General features: G+C 50.5%; 1 protein-coding gene across 4 annotated transcripts in view; it reads left to right on the top strand.

Moving 5' to 3' along the window:
* UBE3C (ubiquitin protein ligase E3C) overlaps nucleotides 1-12858 on the top strand; it is a 121073-nt gene extending 108215 nt beyond the window's left edge. For 2 of the 4 annotated variants that reach the window (XM_070423566.1, XM_070423565.1), the window contains exons 20-22: nucleotides 355-543; nucleotides 637-703; nucleotides 11433-12858. In XM_070423566.1, coding sequence (XP_070279667.1) covers nucleotides 355-543; nucleotides 637-703; nucleotides 11433-11788 — 612 coding nt within the window. In that variant the 3' untranslated portion in view covers nucleotides 11789-12858. The other 2 variants (XM_070423567.1, XM_070423568.1) reach the window with 2 other exon arrangements.
* Nucleotides 12859-16351: the final 3493 nt, after the last annotated feature.

Raw genomic sequence — 16351 nt, 5'->3', positions numbered from 1 at the left:
AGTGCGAGTCATCGCTTCATTGTGGCCATAGTTCCTGAAGCTGTTTCCCCAAAATGAGTCCCTGGCTTCTCTGGGCCATGTGGTTCGTGTCCTGCCCCTGTGTGACTTCTCATTTCTAAATGAACAGACCGTGGTTGCTGTTGCCTCAGTCCTCGGTGCTGTGGAGACAGCAGGAGGTCAGTGACCTTGATGCCGGGCTGAGACACAGAGCCTGGGCCCACAGTCACATGGCAGGGGGGGGCCCAGGTGCATGCCTGCTGCTTAGACCCACTTACCGGCAGCACCAGCCCATTTCCAGAGACCGTTCTCTCTGGCCTGGGTGTGAATTTTGACCCCTGGTTTTAATGTTCACAGGTAGTAGAACTGAAATGTGGCGGAAAGGATATCCCTGTCACCAGCGCGAACCGGATCGCATACATCCACCTGGTGGCCGACTACAGGCTGAACAGGCAGATCCGCCAGCACTGCCTGGCCTTCCGGCAGGGCCTGGCCAACGTGGTCAACTTGGAGTGGCTGCGTATGTTCGACCAGCAGGAGATTCAGGTCCGTGCCCGCTGGCACCTGGGCACTGGGCCTGGCACAACACGGCTTTCCTCAGGCCGGCCTCCAGGTTTATGAGTTGCATTTTTGTTTCAGGTACTGATTTCTGGTGCACAAGTTCCCATAAGTCTGGAGGACCTGAAGTCCTTCACCAACTACTCAGGTACGTCACTGCCACGCGCTGTTTATTCCTGGAGATGTCCCCGACGACCGTGTTCCCACAGTGGTTGTCAGTGTACACTTTTTTGTAGCTAACACATTTTTAACAATGTGGGTTTAAAACCCAGAGTGTATAGTGGGGCCCACAGCAACAGTCCTCCTGTTCTTGACCTGTCTTCCCGTTCCCCGCCCACCATGAGTCATGAGTCTTCTTGGTACCTTTATGTGTTTACACGCAAATTCCATTCCATTTCCCCATCCTCACCCACTGTTCTACGTTGTGTGGGGCTTTCCTCCTCAGAACCTTCTTCTCAGTCTCTACTCACAGGCGTTGGGTGCTTCTAGTCTTTTCCTTTTAAGAGCAGTGCTAGCCCAAAACCCACCAGCAAGAAAAGAAAAACTAAAAATTGGGCCTTGTTGGAATCTTTATTTTTTTATTAAATTAAACTTAAATGTTTCTGCTTTTCATGAAAATGAAAAACCAAAAAGAAGATACACAGATGGCCAATAAGCACATTGAAAGATGCTTAACAACCTTAGTCATCAAACTAAAACCATAAGGAGGTTGTTCAGAGTGGGAGTTGGTGGCCTTTGGGCATTAGCAAATTTTTTAAAAGTTAACCTCATGATGTCCAGCCAGTGTGGCTCGGTTGAGCATCATCCCGTGCACCGAGAGCTCTCCAGTTTGATTCCTGGTTGGGTCACGTGCCCGGGTGGCAAGCTCCATCTCCAATAAGGAGTGTGCAGGAGGCCACCAATTGATGTTTCTCTCTCTGGTGTTTCTGTTTCTCTTTCCCTCTCCCTTCCTCTCTCTGAAATCAATAAAAACTTTTTTCTTTCTTTCTTTTTTTTTTTTTTTTAATTAACTCCATGGTCCTAGCCGGTTTGGCTCACAGACTGAAGGGTTGCGGTTCCATTCCAGTCAAGGGAACCTACCTCGGTTGCAGACTCAATCCCCGTCCGCAGTTGGAGGGAGTGAAGGAGGCAGTGACGGAGACAACCAATCGATGTGTCTCTCTCACATCAATGTTTTCTCTCAGTGTGTCTCTTCCTTTCACTTCCACTCTCTAAAAAATCAATGGAAAAAATATCCTTGGGTGAAGATTAACAGCAACAACAAAAATTTAACCTCATGGACCTGGCCAGTTTTCACTCAGTGGTTAGAGCATCAGCCCAAGGACCACAGGGTCATGAGTTCAATTCCCTGTCAAGGGTATTTACCTCGGTTGCAGGTTCCCCAGCCATTATAGAGGTGCATGCTGAAGGCAACCAATCAATGTGTCTCTCGTTTAGATGTTTCTATCTCTCTCTCTCCCTCTCCCTTCCTCTCTGAAATCAATAAAAAAAATTTTTTTAATGATTTCAGTTGTGAGCCACTGGGATTGCCTTTATCATGTGCGTGAACACTTAAAGTATTTCATATATCAGAAAATACGTGTCATAATACCACTTATATTCAGCTTATTAAAGTTGAATAAGATAAAAGTAAATATAGTAAGTGGTCTTGAGATTATAAGTCATTTTTGCTGCTTTAAAATTTTGTTTCCCTTTCTCTATTCTCTGATTATACACTGCATAATTTACTTTTTATAACCAAGAAAACTTTTAATCCATTTTAGTTTTATAAAATGGTAGTGGTCATTTATAAGTAATGAAATTACAGGTGATTTTTCTTCATTGTACTTTTTTTCTGTTTTATTATTTAATTGTATTGATTGCTTGACTTTAGAGAAAAAGAGAGACATTGATTTGTTTTTCCACTTATTTATGTATTCATTGTTTGTTTCTTGTATGTGCCCTGACCGGGGATTGAACTGACAACCTTGGTGTATCAGTACGATGCTTTAACCAACTGAGTTGGTGTGGCTCAGTGGTTGAGTGTTGACCCAGGAACCAGGAGGTCACGGTTCGATTCCCAGTCAGGGCACATGCCTGGGTTGTGGACTCAGTCCCCAGTAGGGGGCATGTAGGAGGCAGTCGATCAATGATTCTCTCTCATCATTAATATTTCTATCTCTCCCTCTTCCTTCCTCTCTCTGAAATAAATAAAACCTTTTTTAAAAAAAGAATAATATTTAAGCCATAGAAGCATATCCTGTGTGGTCCTGAGAAGTATGGTAGAGTGAGGAGGATTTTTTCTCCACAAAGATCACTATTAGTGTGATATCAAAGGCAGAGAAAATATACAGATCTTGTAATATAGGAACCCTCACCTGAAACCTATATGTTCATGTTGACCAACATCACCCCTATCAATTGAATAAAAACTTTTTTTAAAAAAGGAAATTATAGATTAATGTCCCTCATGAACATAGATGCAAAAATCCTCAAAATATTAGCAGACTGAATCCAGCAGCACATAAAAATGATTAAATCAAGAGTATTTATCCCATGAATATCAGGTTAATTTAACATCTGAAAATGTGTTGATGTATTGGTAATACAAAGGACAAAACCCATATCATCATTGCAGTGGATGCAAAGAAAAAGAAAAAAGTAATTGCAGCTTTTGAGCATCTTACCCTCTCCTCCCAGGAAAAAATTCTCAGGAAACGAGGAATAGAAGGATCTTCCTAAACCTGATACAGGACATTGTGAAAAATTCACCACTACCATCATGTGGCAGCGCGGTGGAGCCGAATGCTTCCCCGAGCAAAGATACTTGCTTTTGTTATTTTTACCCAACATTGTGCTGGGGGTTCTAGCTAGTACAGTGAGTGATCTAGGTGTGCAGGAAGGCGGGTAAGCGGATGGGAGGGGGGAGGGAGGAGAGAAACATCCAGCTTGGAAAAGAAAAGTGAAAGGAGTAAAACTTCACGAGGACAATGACCAGAGACAGGTCGTGGGAGCTGAAGAGCAAGGTCAGCAGGTTGCAGCGTAGATCCAGGTGCAGGAAGCAATTCTATTCTGATATACAGTTGAATGGAATTAAAAGAATGTATTCAAAGGAGCATCAAAAAAGAATAAAATACAAGTTAGCAAAGTAAATGCAGACTTATGCATGGTTTACAGGAGACTTAAATGAATGGGGGACAGTCCGTTCTCAGGGATTGGAAGACTCAGTGTTGTCGAGATGCAATTCTTGCAAATTAATTACAAATTCAATGCGACCCCTATCAGATCTCAGCAGCTCATCTATTGTATGTGGAAATGTAAAGGGCCTGAAGAAGCCTAAACAGTTTTGTCTGGCAGAGTTGAAGCCTAGACTCTGGTTCAGAGCCCCCATAGCGGCGCTGACCGCGGGGCCATCACGGAGCTCAGAGCGTATCTTCCTGTTACGCTCATTTGATTTTTGCCCGTTTAATGATGCAGGGAAAATATCCACGTAGAAAAGTGTGAACGTAGCTCTTTCCTCACCATATGCAGAAACGACACAACCGGATTGCTGACCTACAGGGAAGCCTCTAGCATACCTTAGAACATCTCCTGACTTGGATTAGGCAGAGATGTGCACCAAAGCGCAGTCCAGAAAAATGCTGATGGGAATTGGAGTTTCTCAAAATGAATGCCTTTGTGCTTCAAAAGCTGCCTCTCAGAAGTGGAAAGGCAGGCAGGACTGCGAGAGAGCGTTCTAAATATACATGTGCAGGAAATGGCCGCTGTGCTGGTGGTTCAGTGGTTCCCGGAATCTAGACACCGAACTGCCGTGTGAGCCCGCACCCCACTCCTAGCGTGCTCCCCGGGTGGTCGGGTGCAGGAACCCGGACAGGTGCGTGCTCCGGAGGGTTCAAACCAGCACTGTTCACAATAGGCAAAGGTCTGTGCACACAGTGGGAGAGCGCTGCCTTAAAAGGAAATGAAGTTCAAACAGGATGACCCTTGGAAACAGTATGCCACATGAAATAAGCCACACGCACCAAACAACAGAGTGCCTAGGACCGGCACATTCCGAGACCCTGGGAGTGGGCGGGAGAGGCCAGGGGCTGGGCAGTGTTGGCTAGAATCAGCAGCGGCTGTATGAACGCCACTGAACTGTAGTACACGTAGGAGGGCATAAGTGGTGAGTTTTATCTTACCACGGTTTTTAAAAATCGAAACCAGCCTCGCCGCCTCTGTTCTGTTGAATGCCGTTCGGCCTTCCTCCAGGGTAACTTGAAAGGGTTTTGGGAGTGGACCATGCGGAAGGTTCTCCTCCCGCGGGAGGAATTCCGTGTGAAGTGACCCTGAGGGCACGTGTGGGGTTCCTGGAAATGTCCTAAAACTGGGCTGTGGTGATGGCTGCAAAATCTATAAATTTGCTAAAATCATTTATTTATATAGATACACGTGTCTATTCATGTACATGTAAATGTGTGCATGTGTCTCCCCTCTGTAATGAATTCCCACTGCTCTGAACTTGAACTCTCCTGTGTGTATAAAGGAAATAATCTGAGGGCACATTGTCCCCACTCGGATCATGAGTCTAGAGAAGCCAGGCCAGCCAGGAAGTGTCCCCAGCTCACACCTTCTCGGATGGCAGTTGTGCCGGTGAATAGGGTTAAAATAGCATCCTATTCATGTTGGTGCCAATTAATGCACTTAAGATATTTTATTGATGTTATTTCTGTAGTATATTAACAATGAGGGAACAATATAAGGCCATTATTTCAGTTTTAGGAGGCACTTAAGCAGATTAAAAGCTGTAAGTAGCAGATGTTACACTTTAGAATAGTGGTCTAATTGTCGGCCACGTCTGTGCCTCAGTCGGGACAGGTGATAAAGCGAGTCGACACTGAGATCATGCGGGCGAACAGCTCTCCCTGTCACAGAAAAGCCCCAGGCCTGCCCTGCAGCGGGCGACCTTCCTGCAGCTCCTGTCACTCAGGGCTGCTCCTCTGCGGTCCAAGGGCACTCTAAGGGCACTCCTAGCAAAGCTCCTAGAGCTCAGACCCCGGCAGTCGTCCTGTGACACGGGTCCCTCCGAAGGCTCTGTTCCTCTGAACTTGCCGTCACCCAGGGCCAGCCTAAGAGGTGCTGGTAGAGGTGGCCGTCTGCCAGGAGCTGCCACCACCACGTGGTGACGTTGTAGCGCCCTGTGGTGGGGCCCTGGGGACCCCACTGTGCACTGCTGCTTTTCATACCACGTGTCACTTTGTTAGGAGGCTATTCTGCCGACCACCCTGTGATCCGAGCCTTCTGGCGCGTCGTGGAGGGCTTCACAGACGACGAGAAGCGCAAACTGCTCAAGTTCGTCACCAGCTGCTCCCGGCCCCCTCTTTTGGGGTTTAAGGTACTGCTTTGTGCATTTGCTTTAAAACCCCTTGTAACTGAGAAAGGCAGTGGGATACCATGTGGGGCTCTGGCGGCGGGGCACTTGGAGTCCGGGGAAGTGGCATTGATGTGCGGTGATTTGTGGCACCAGGTGCGTTGCCTTGTGCTGCGTCGGGAGCACTGTCCACTGGGTCTCTGTCTCCTGGTGCGTCCACTGTGCCCCACGGTGCCTGCTGGTGGTCCGGTGAGCGCAGTGGCTGTGAGCCTGCGGGCACACCTCGTCCACTGCACTGGCTGTCACAGCTACTGCCTCCAGGTCTGTCGTGTGTCCTGGGCTATTTGCAGCCCGGCTGAGGGAGGCAGGGTGCAAGTGGAGGCTGTGTCTGGGGAGAGGTGTGCAAGCAGAAGCACATTGTTCCCAGGTGCCCATTGTGACCTATTTTGTTACCTGGCCTTACTTCACATCTACAGAATATTTGTAAGAATTGGGCAGAGGACACTGTAACCACAGTTACCAGTTGTTATGTTTGCCACCCTTGTTCTAGCATCTCTGTATGTTTCTGTCCTGAACTGTCTGAGGGTAAGTTGACGAAGTGTCTTTCCTGCTGATTCCCTAAAACACAAGCCCTTTCCATAACCACAGCTGAATTACCAGAGGAAGAGGGGGCGGGGCGGTCCTCACCTGTGCTCCTGCCACAGCCTCAGCCGCCTGAGGGCTGGTGAGGAGTTAGACCAGCCGTGGGCAAACTACGGCCCGAGGGCCGGATCCGGCCCATTTGAAATGAATAAAACTAAAAAAAAAAAAAAAAAAGACCGTACCCTTTTATGTAATGGTGTTTACTTTGAATTTATATTAGTTCACACAAACACTCCATCCATGCTTTTGTTCCGGCCCTCCGGTCCAGATTAAGAACCCATTGTGGCCCTCGAGTCAAAAAGTTTGCCCACCCCTGAGTTAGACTGTGCGAGGCGGTAGGGAGGGGAGGCACGCAGCACGAGACACACCAGAAACAGGTACACATTCAGCCACAGGACAGACATGTGCGGGTCACCACGGTGACGTCCACAGAAGATCTCGTCTGTTCAGAGAACAGGCCTCGGGAACCACTGTGCAGGCCACACCCAGGCCAGGAGCATGATCCCCCTCACTGACAGGTCTGGTGTCTTTGGCGCTGGGGAGGAGGGGCAGGGTCTGGAGGTGATGCTGTGTGGGGACCTGGAGCGAAGGGCAGACCGAGTGAAACGTGTAAGTGCAGACAAAGGGGCTGCGGGAAGGGTTTCAGCAGAACCTCTGTCACCCGGTGACACAGACAATGGCGACCATTACATTCTTATGCACGGAGGGTTCTGTGCCATGGGTGATGTTTCTAAAAATACTTTTATTGATTTCAGAGAGGGAGAGACAAACAAACAGACACATCAATGATGAGAGAGAATCATTGATGGGCTGCCTCCTGCACTCACCTTACTGGGGACTGAGCCCCCGCAACCCAGGCATGTGCCCTGACCGGGAATCAAATTGTGACCTCCTGGTTCATAGGTTGATGCTCAACCACTGAGCCACATGGCCGGACTGCCATCCGGTAATTTTTTCAGTAAAGCTTTTTGTTTTTTTTTTAATCTTTATTGTTCAGATTATTACAGATGTTCCTCTTTTTTCCCCCCATAGCTCCCCTTCACCCGGTTCCCACCCTACTCCAGGCCCTCGCCACCCCACTGTCCATGTCTATAGGTACTGCATACATGCATATAAGATCTTTGTCCAATCTCTTCCCACACCCCCACACACACTCCCTTCACCCGAGAATTGTCAGTGTGCTCCATTTCCATGCCCCTGATTCTATTACATTCACCAATGTATTCTGCTCATCAGATTTTTTTATTCATTTGATTTTTAGATTCACTTGTTGATAGATATGTATTTGTTGTCACTTTGTTGTTCATAATTTTTTATCTTTACCTTTTTCTTCTTCTTCCTCTTCTTAAAGAATACCCTTCAGCATTTCATATAATACTGGTTTGGTGGTGATGAACTCCTTTAGCTTTTTCTTATCTATGAAGCTCTACCTGACCTTCAATTCTAAATGATAGCTTTGCTGGGTAGAGTAATCTTGGTTGTAGGTTCTTGCTACTCATAACTTTGAATATTTCTTGCCACTCCCTTCTGGCCTGCATAGTTTCTGTTGAGAAATCAGTAGACAGTCGTATGGGCACTCCCTTGTAGGTAACTGCTTTTCTCTTGCTCCTTTTAATATTCTCTCTTTGTCTTTTGCCCTTGGTAATTTAATTATGATGTGTCTTGGTGTGGTCCTCTTTGGATTCCTCTTGTTTGGGGTTCTCTGCACTTCCTAGACTTGTAAGTCTATTTCTTTCACCAGGTAGGGGAAATTTTCTGTCATTATTTCTTCAAATAGGTTTTCAATATTTTGCTCTCTCTCTTCTTCTGGCACCCCCATAATGTGATGTTGGTACGCTTGAAGCTGTCCCAGAGGCTCCTTTCACTATCTTCATATTTTTGGATTCTTTTTTCTTTTTGCTCTTCTGGTTGGGTGTTTTTTGCTTCCTCGTATTTCAAATATTTGACTTGATTCCTGGGATCCTCTAGTCTACTGTTGAATCTCTGTATATTATTCATTATTTCACTCAGTGTATGCTTAATTTCTGACTGGTCCTTTTCCATTTTTTTGGCATTCTCACTAAGATCCTTGAAGGTCTCATTAAATTCCTCGGAGGTTTCTAGAAGATTCTTGAGTAACCTTATAACTGTGGTTTTGAACTCTATATCCAGTTATTTTGCTTTCATCCATTTCTTTCATTTGTGACATGTTTCTTTGTCTCCGCATTTTGGCTGCTTCCCTGTGTTTCTATATATTGGGTAGCTGATAGAATGACCTTGTGTGGTAGGTGTCCTATAGGGCCCAGTGGCTCAGCCTCCCCAATCACCTGAGGTGGACACTCTTGGTGCACCCTTTGTGGGCTGTGAGCACAGTCTTGTTGTAGTTGAGCCTTGATTGCTGTTGGTGTCACTGGGTGGAATTGACCTCTAGGCCAATTGGCTATGAGGACCACCTGTGTCTACAATGGAAGAGCTGCGGTGCAGGAGACACCCTTATGGGGCAGGACTTGCTTCAGTGGGGCTTTGGTCCTCACTGAGTCTGCCCCTTGAATGTGTCACTTATGGATGTGAAGAGTTGTAATCTGGTATGGTCTCGCACTGACTACTGGGTACACTGGCTCTTGGATCTCCAAGGAGGTGCAAAGTCAGCCACTGCCTGAGGCCACCCAACAGGAGCTACAGAGAGATCTGCAGATTCCTCCTCTTTGTATCAGGTTTGGAAGTGCCCAGACGAGGCCCAGCTGTGAAGCAAGGCAGGTTGCTGCTGGTGGCAGCCTTGGGCCTTCTCTTGATAGCTTTGGGGCTCCCTGACCCAGCTCCAGCTTGTTTGACAGGTTTTAGGCTGAGAAAGGACAGGCCATTCATATGCAAAAGCTTGGGTGGGGTTGTAAATTGGGTAGGGCGGGGTCTCAGGGAATCTCCAGGGTGGAGCAAACAGCAGTGGCTGCCAGTCAGCCCTGCACGGGGGGAGGTCCCAGTGCAGGAACCATGACCGTTGCCAGCACCTCCATCTGAAAGAAAGCTGCCCGAATTCCCGCCCCGATGCCAGACAGTCCCGTTTCTCCCTGTATGTGTCTGGGTCCCGCAGAGTCTCGCCCAGCACCGGAGCTCAGAGCAAGCGGGAACTTGTATCTCCCTCCCAATTAAAAAAGCGGCGCACCCAGGTGCCAGCCCGTTCCGCGCCTCCACACCTCCTACCAGTCTCAATGCACTTTCTTCTTTACCTCTCTGGTTGCAGTACTTCCACTTGGCCAGCTTTCCCGCGGTTCTGAATGATAGTTGTTATGTGTTTTAGTTGTAATTTTGATGTGGTTGTGGGAGGCAGCAAGTACAGGTGTTTACCTATGCTGCCATCTTGGTTCCTCCCAGGAAAGCTTATTATGACAGACCAGGCTTCCAGTATCTTCTGATTTCAAAACAACACCTAACCTACAAATATGAAAATTAAGCAAAATTCAGGCCCAGAGATTTCTGCCGGTGCCTGGCCTGTGTAAGAGACATTTAAGGTTGTGTACAAACTATATATGTGTTGGCAATAAGCTGGAGGGCAGGTGCTGCTCCTGAGAACCCGTGCCGGTGGTTGCGGCCTCTGAGTCCAGCCATGGGGACCAGCCTTCCCAGCCTGTCCCTGCTGATCCCTGTGCAGCCATAATTGAGTGCATTGTATTCTGAAAAATGCTGTTTGGGAAGCCATGAGATAGGCTTCCTATTCTAGGTCTTTTCAATGAACTAAAATATATTACATGTGGAATTTAAGAGTTTTTAAAGGTCTTTGCAGCTGTTGTAAGTTAGACTTCACATTGGGAAAATCACCTTCCTGTTTATTCCTATTCTTTCCCATGAGCAGTTCTTGGTCAGGCAGGCCGGATCAGAGGAGAGAGGAGGGCTGCCTGCAGCGAGACCCTGGTAGGAGGACGCGGACGCACAGTTTACGCCCTGAGACCCTAGTGCCAGGTTATAGGAGAGCAGAAACATCAGCTAAAGCTAATTAAAGTTTAATATGTTCAATGACTGTGACTGTTACGGACAAAAAATCATTAAAGTGCTAATAGAAAACTGTTACGTTGCTATCAGGCCACATAATCAATGGAAGCTCTCCTCACTCTGAATTAATGCCAATCCATGGCACTGCTTAATTATGCGTGAGGTGCTGCCCTTGACTCCAGTTTCAGTGCAGAACTTCATTTTTCCTACTTTTAAGACTCCAAGTAGGAAATTCGATTAGCATTAGGAAAGAAACGCTGAGACGTGGCATTTAGCTGCAAAATAAATTCACGCTTGCCTTCACCCAGTCACATGACCACGTGTTTACCCGGCGCTCACCGCCTGCCTGCGCAGTCCTTTCTCAGCAGATGCCTGATTTCCCTTGGGGCACCTGAGAGCATGGCCTGGAGTGGGTGCACTCGGAAGCCCAGGGAGGGTGGTACCGTCCTAGGCTTTCTGCTTCTCTCTCAGCTCCTGTTCTGGCCTGTGTAAGAGACATTTAAGGTTGTGTACAAACTATAATTAGAAAAAAAAGACTTTTTTTTAGCCCATTTCACATGCCACTTGTGTTGTTTAAATGGAGCTTAATGTAACTGTGGCGAACGCACAGAGGTCAAAGGTCAGAAGCATGTTCGTGGGCTGTGCTCTTGCCATGTCCTGCCCGTCATAGAACGTGTGCTGAGTTCACGCACACGAGGAGCAGCATGGCTGACGTGCAGTGTCAGCTGGGCTTGTCCTGCTCAGGCCGTGGCGGGGCCTCACCCCAGTGTCCCCATCAGAGTGGTGCCTGGCTCCCGGTGTGCTCTCTGGTCTCGCCACGCTGGTCAGTGGGCGTCATCATCTGGGTGGGTGGGTGTGTGTGGATGCAGATAACGCCTGCGGTAAGCTGTGTCATGTTCGGCATTTTAAAATTGGTTGAAGGCCATGCTGGCTGGTCTTTCAGGAGCTGTACCCCGCCTTCTGCATTCACAACGGCGGCTCCGACCTGGAGCGGCTGCCCACAGCCAGCACCTGCATGAACCTGCTGAAGCTGCCCGAGTTCCAGGACGAGGCGCTGCTGCGCAGCAAGCTGCTCTACGCCATAGAGTGCGCCGCGGGCTTCGAGCTGAGCTGAGCTCCTGGGCAGCGACCTCTGCAGTGAAGCTGCGCGGCCTCCTCGTAAGTAGCTCCTTCCAGGCCCACGAGGACGCTCAGGCTGGGCTCCCACCGCTCTCCTGCCCCTTCGTTTTTTACATGATTTCAGTCACTGTCACTTACTCAGAAGGGCATTGCTTTTCAAGTAACTTAAATTTAAAATAACGTTAGGTGCCATGTGGCTCATTCAGTAATTTTGCCAAGAACACAGTTTTATGACTAGTGGCAACTCAGTGAAATTAACCAAAGATACAGCTTTGGCGTTGCTGATGTGCCCCTGGGCGAGGCTTCTGGACTGGGCGCCCCTGGGCTGAGTGCCCTTGGACTGGGCGCCCCTGGGCAGGCTCCAGGCGCTGCTGCTGTTCACACTGACTCTGTGGGTTGGGTGCTGACTCAGGGGCACTGCTTCTTGTGGGCTGAGCTGTTTACAAGCCTGATAGTTCAAACTCAAGGCGTTTTTCCTGCTGCCTTTTCCCCGAGGGCGAGGCTTGGAGAAGAGATACGTGGTCGTGTGGTCCTGTGCTTTCTAAGCCATTGCTCCCACAGGGACAAGCGTGCCTGCTTAGGGCGCACCATCGACCTCATCACGTGGTCTGGCTGTTGCTGGGGGGGGGGGGGGGGGGGCACTCCATTCTTTCCCATGTGTCTCCACTCTGGAGAGTTTTCGGGAGAAGGAACTGTGACCTACAGTAAGTGATGACGTGGGAGCAGACACTGAGCTCGATCCAGTCACTTGAACCAAATGCCTCGTCCCGGGCCAGCTGGCGTCGCCCTGGATGTTGGGGTAACCCGGGGTAACCCGCCACGCTCTGCACCCTCCACTTCCTCAACGGTGCTGCTTGGAAGGCGGGACAGTCCCCACGTACGCGTCTAGGGGAGGAGTGTGGGCGGTTCCCGCGCAATCGGCACTTTATCGGACCCCGTGGTTGCTGAACGAGGGGTCCTGGCGCGGCGGCTGTGAGAGCAGGGCCTCCTCGCTGATGGCCGGCCTGGACTTGGGCTCCGGGCTCCTCTCCGCGGGGCACCGCCCTGGGCTCCGGGCTGTCCCTCTGAACCGACCCGGTTAGCAATATCCTTTCACGTGCAGGACTGAATGACACTTTTAAAACAATGACCATTATCAAAACGTGTAATTTCTTAATTGGAATAATAAATTAAGTGTTAAATGCTATTTGTAGTCTTGATACACACAGAAATAAAATAATTAGGGTTTGTCCTTGTCGGTTTTATTTTTATTTCAGGCTGTTTCATGTCGAATGTTCTGTTTCCTCTTTGCTTACCAGTTAATTTGTACATTTTACTTTCAGTATTTTGAAAATACCTGGGATTGAAAAGAAATGGGCAATTATACTTATTTGATTTTTTCTCAGTGATTCTGAGCTTATTTATTTATCTGTATGTTCCAATGGCTAAATATTTGCATTAAATGTTTTTTCCCAAGGTTGTGTTGGAGTCATACCCCAAATAGTGTAGTTGGTTCTATTCTGCCCTAGTAATACCACAGCTTCTGTTACCTGTGGGAACGCTGAGGGGGCTGGGCCAGGACTGGCAGCACCCCCCCCTCATCCGGCATCAACTACCCCCACTCTCCACCCCTCTCTCGTCAGGCAGCACCCTTCCCCCTTCCCACCCCACCCCCCCACTCTCATCGGACAGCACCATGGTGCTGAGGACAGTGAGTCTGAAGGGGTCTCCCACCCTCGCAGAGGTTAGCCTTCTCTGCCATTCCACTCTCATTGCTGGTGCTGTGCTCAGAGCCGGGTGCCAAGTGAAGGGAGGCTGTTCCGGTGTCTGACACGCTGTGGTCTGCACATACGTATTTGCCGGGTGTCCTGGATGCTCGGTGCCGCATCCATTTACGGCCAGGGTTCAGGATCTGAAGAAGGGGCTGCACACAAATGAAAACACTAGACAAGAAATATGAATTTAGAAGACATGGGGGCCAGGCGGAAACTTCCCTCTAGTGCAGAAGCTCGCTGAAACCCTGGACCTGTCAGCTTTTATTCACCTAAATACACATTTGCCCTTTAGGAATGCATATAGGCATATCAGAGGTAAAGTTTGGTAAACAGTAAAAAAAGGGTTATCAGGTTAGGGAATTGCCTTTAGCCATTGAGCCCACAGCAGGGCAATATCCAGCCCTGCTGAATATCAAAGTCCACTGGCCTTCCCATGGGTCTTATTGCAGAGTATGCTACTTCCTGTTGGTTTTAGCCTCCCGCACTCAGTGTTCTCTCCCCAAGTGCTGCCCATGACCCATGACCGGCTGCGGGCCTGGCATCCACAGCCTGGACCATGGGCCACCCAGCCGAGGCGGGTGCTGGGGTAACCGTGCAGGGGGCTCCTGAGGGGGTGAGGGCAGGTACAACTAGCCTGTAAGCTGCTAAGACTAAAGAAAGACAAACAGCTAACAGCACATAATGCAAATAAAATAGGAACTCGGGGCCTAGGTAGGAGCCTCAAATAAGCTAACCACAGCTCATGGCTGATTTCCTACAGCCAGTCCCCCGAAAACAAATGTAAAACCATCAGCTCTCCCACACTTATCCCCTGGGTCAGGGCGTTGCAGCAGCGTGGTGACCCGTGTGTGGTGATCTGTCTGGAGATGAAGGAGGGGAATGAGCTGGCTGCAGGCTCTGTGCATCTCTGCTTCCAGAAGATTCTGGGGGTGAGTGAGAAGCCCAAGTACTTTGTGCCTCTGCTTGCACGTGTGTGAAGTGAGGCACTAGATACTCGGTCTTCACAGGATGTCCTTACTGTGTGGTTTGAGTCACAGGGTGCAGAGGTGCAGTTCTGAAATCCCGCCCATGCCCCAGGGTGCCCAGCACCCTTCCCTCACAGAGCCAGGCAGGGACTGGCGCCCTCAGCGCTCCCCTCTCCGCACCCCATTGTTTCAGAGGGGGATTCGTGGTGCATGGGGTCCGCTGTTCCTCGGGGACCGGATCTGCATCGGTGGCCTGTGCGTCGTGTGTAACCCACCAAGTGGTTCACACGCCCACACACCCGCCGGCTCTGCACCCAGCCCGGCCTCCCTGGGCAGAGCCAGTGTCCTCAGCCCCCTGTCCTGTGGGCAGAGCTTGCACCTCACAGAGCAGGACCCCGATCCAGCCACTCCTTGCTGACAGGCCCTCTGCTTCCTGGTCTCCAGGGCCCAGGCTGTCCCAGGCCCTTCCTGGTCGGGGTCACCTCTCCTTGCACCCCTGTCCCAGCACCCCGCCCTTCCTTGCCCATGTCCTCTGGGGCACAGTCTGTCTAGTTCATGTGTTTCACACATAGTCTTCCCACCTGCACTAGAACCAGTGTCATTCAGGCAGGAGTTTCTTCAGCAGCCGCTGTCACCAAGCACCGGGAATACTGCCTGCCCGTCCCACCAGGTAGACCCCGTGTGCACAGGGACTCAGCAGTGAACAAATGGATGGGACCTACCAGACGCTTTTCCGCGAAGACGGGCAGGCGGCGGCAGGACAGAAAGGCCGCAGGGCGGGCGGCTGGGTGCGCTGAGCACCGACCTGCGCGACACTCCCAGGAGAGGACAGGTGGGAGGGTGAGTGGGTGAGAAAACCTCACAGAGTAAAAACAAGAAACTTTAATTTGACGTTTGTGTGAATCAAACAAATGACAGTATTGTTTCTCCTTAAGGGTCACCGTGAGGGCTGCCGGCCATCTGGGTCGGGGAATTCTGTATTTCATAGACCAGGCGGACCATGTGCGCCCATGTCTCAGACTCCAGCACACTCGGGCTCCTCCTCCTGCTAACCCTGACGTTGCGGCCACACTCAGGACTCCCTCCCCATCCCCGTTGCCGGGGACCACCCTCCACTCAGTGACTCCCCAGACTTGGCTGCGGTGGGGACAGTGGGAGATGCTGTTAGATCAGCAGAGGGGAGCCCTGTGTCTGGGGCTTTGCTGGGTCGGGCACCTTGTGCACCGCGCCTTTGGCTGCCCTGCCAGACACAGCCCTGGGCAGCGGCTGAGCGGTGGCCCCGCCTCGGGCGCAGAGGCCTCAGCGGAGGTTCGGAGCTGCCAGGTTTCCCAGGGCCACGGCCTTTGAGGCCAGGGGACCAGCCAGGCTCCTGAGGGGGGCGCACCTGGAGGGCCTCACAGGTGTGTGGGTTCAGCAAGCAGGTGAGTGTGGGTCTCCAGGAAACAAAGCCCCCGCAGGAGGCACAGAGGTCAAGGAAATGGCAGGACTGGGGACACATGGGGAGAAATGTCTCCCTCACCCTGAGGGCCAGTCGTGGGCCCCGCTGGAGTGGGGGACCAGCACCCACTGTACTCAGTGCATGTCTCAGGTTTAGGAGAATGACCACCTACAGACGCCTCCTGTGGGGTTGCCTCTGGTTACAGCCCACGGCCTGTTCACTGTGGGCCTTGAGCCCAGCCAGGGAGGCCTGAGAGCCCTGACCACTGGGTGCTGGGAGCTCGGTCATGGGCTGAGGGAAACGAACAGGAAACGGAGCCTGGTGGTTGAGCAGAAGGGTGTGTCCCTGGGGCCATGGGGTTGGGTCCCGCTGGAGTGGGGGACCACGAAACACTGGGAATCCACCCCTGGGTCAGGCCCACGGGCCAGCTGATGGGACCCGGCCACCAGTACAGGACAGGATGGGAGGGCGGCAAGGGTGATGGGGAGTCTGCAGATGAGAGAAGCTACGTGGAGGGCCTGGACCACCACAGACAGCTTTCGTCCCAGGAACTCGTGGGCTCCGAAGGGGTGGGCTTCGGCCCAGC

The sequence above is a fragment of the Myotis yumanensis genome, unplaced genomic scaffold (genome assembly GCF_028538775.1).
Source record: "Myotis yumanensis isolate MYYU_CA2020_CCGP unplaced genomic scaffold, mMyoYum1.0.hap1 SCAF_9, whole genome shotgun sequence".
In the NCBI taxonomy this organism is placed as follows: domain Eukaryota; kingdom Metazoa; phylum Chordata; class Mammalia; order Chiroptera; family Vespertilionidae; genus Myotis; species Myotis yumanensis.
Note: the sequence above shows the minus strand (reverse complement) of the source record. Positions and strands in the feature narration are given on the sequence as shown.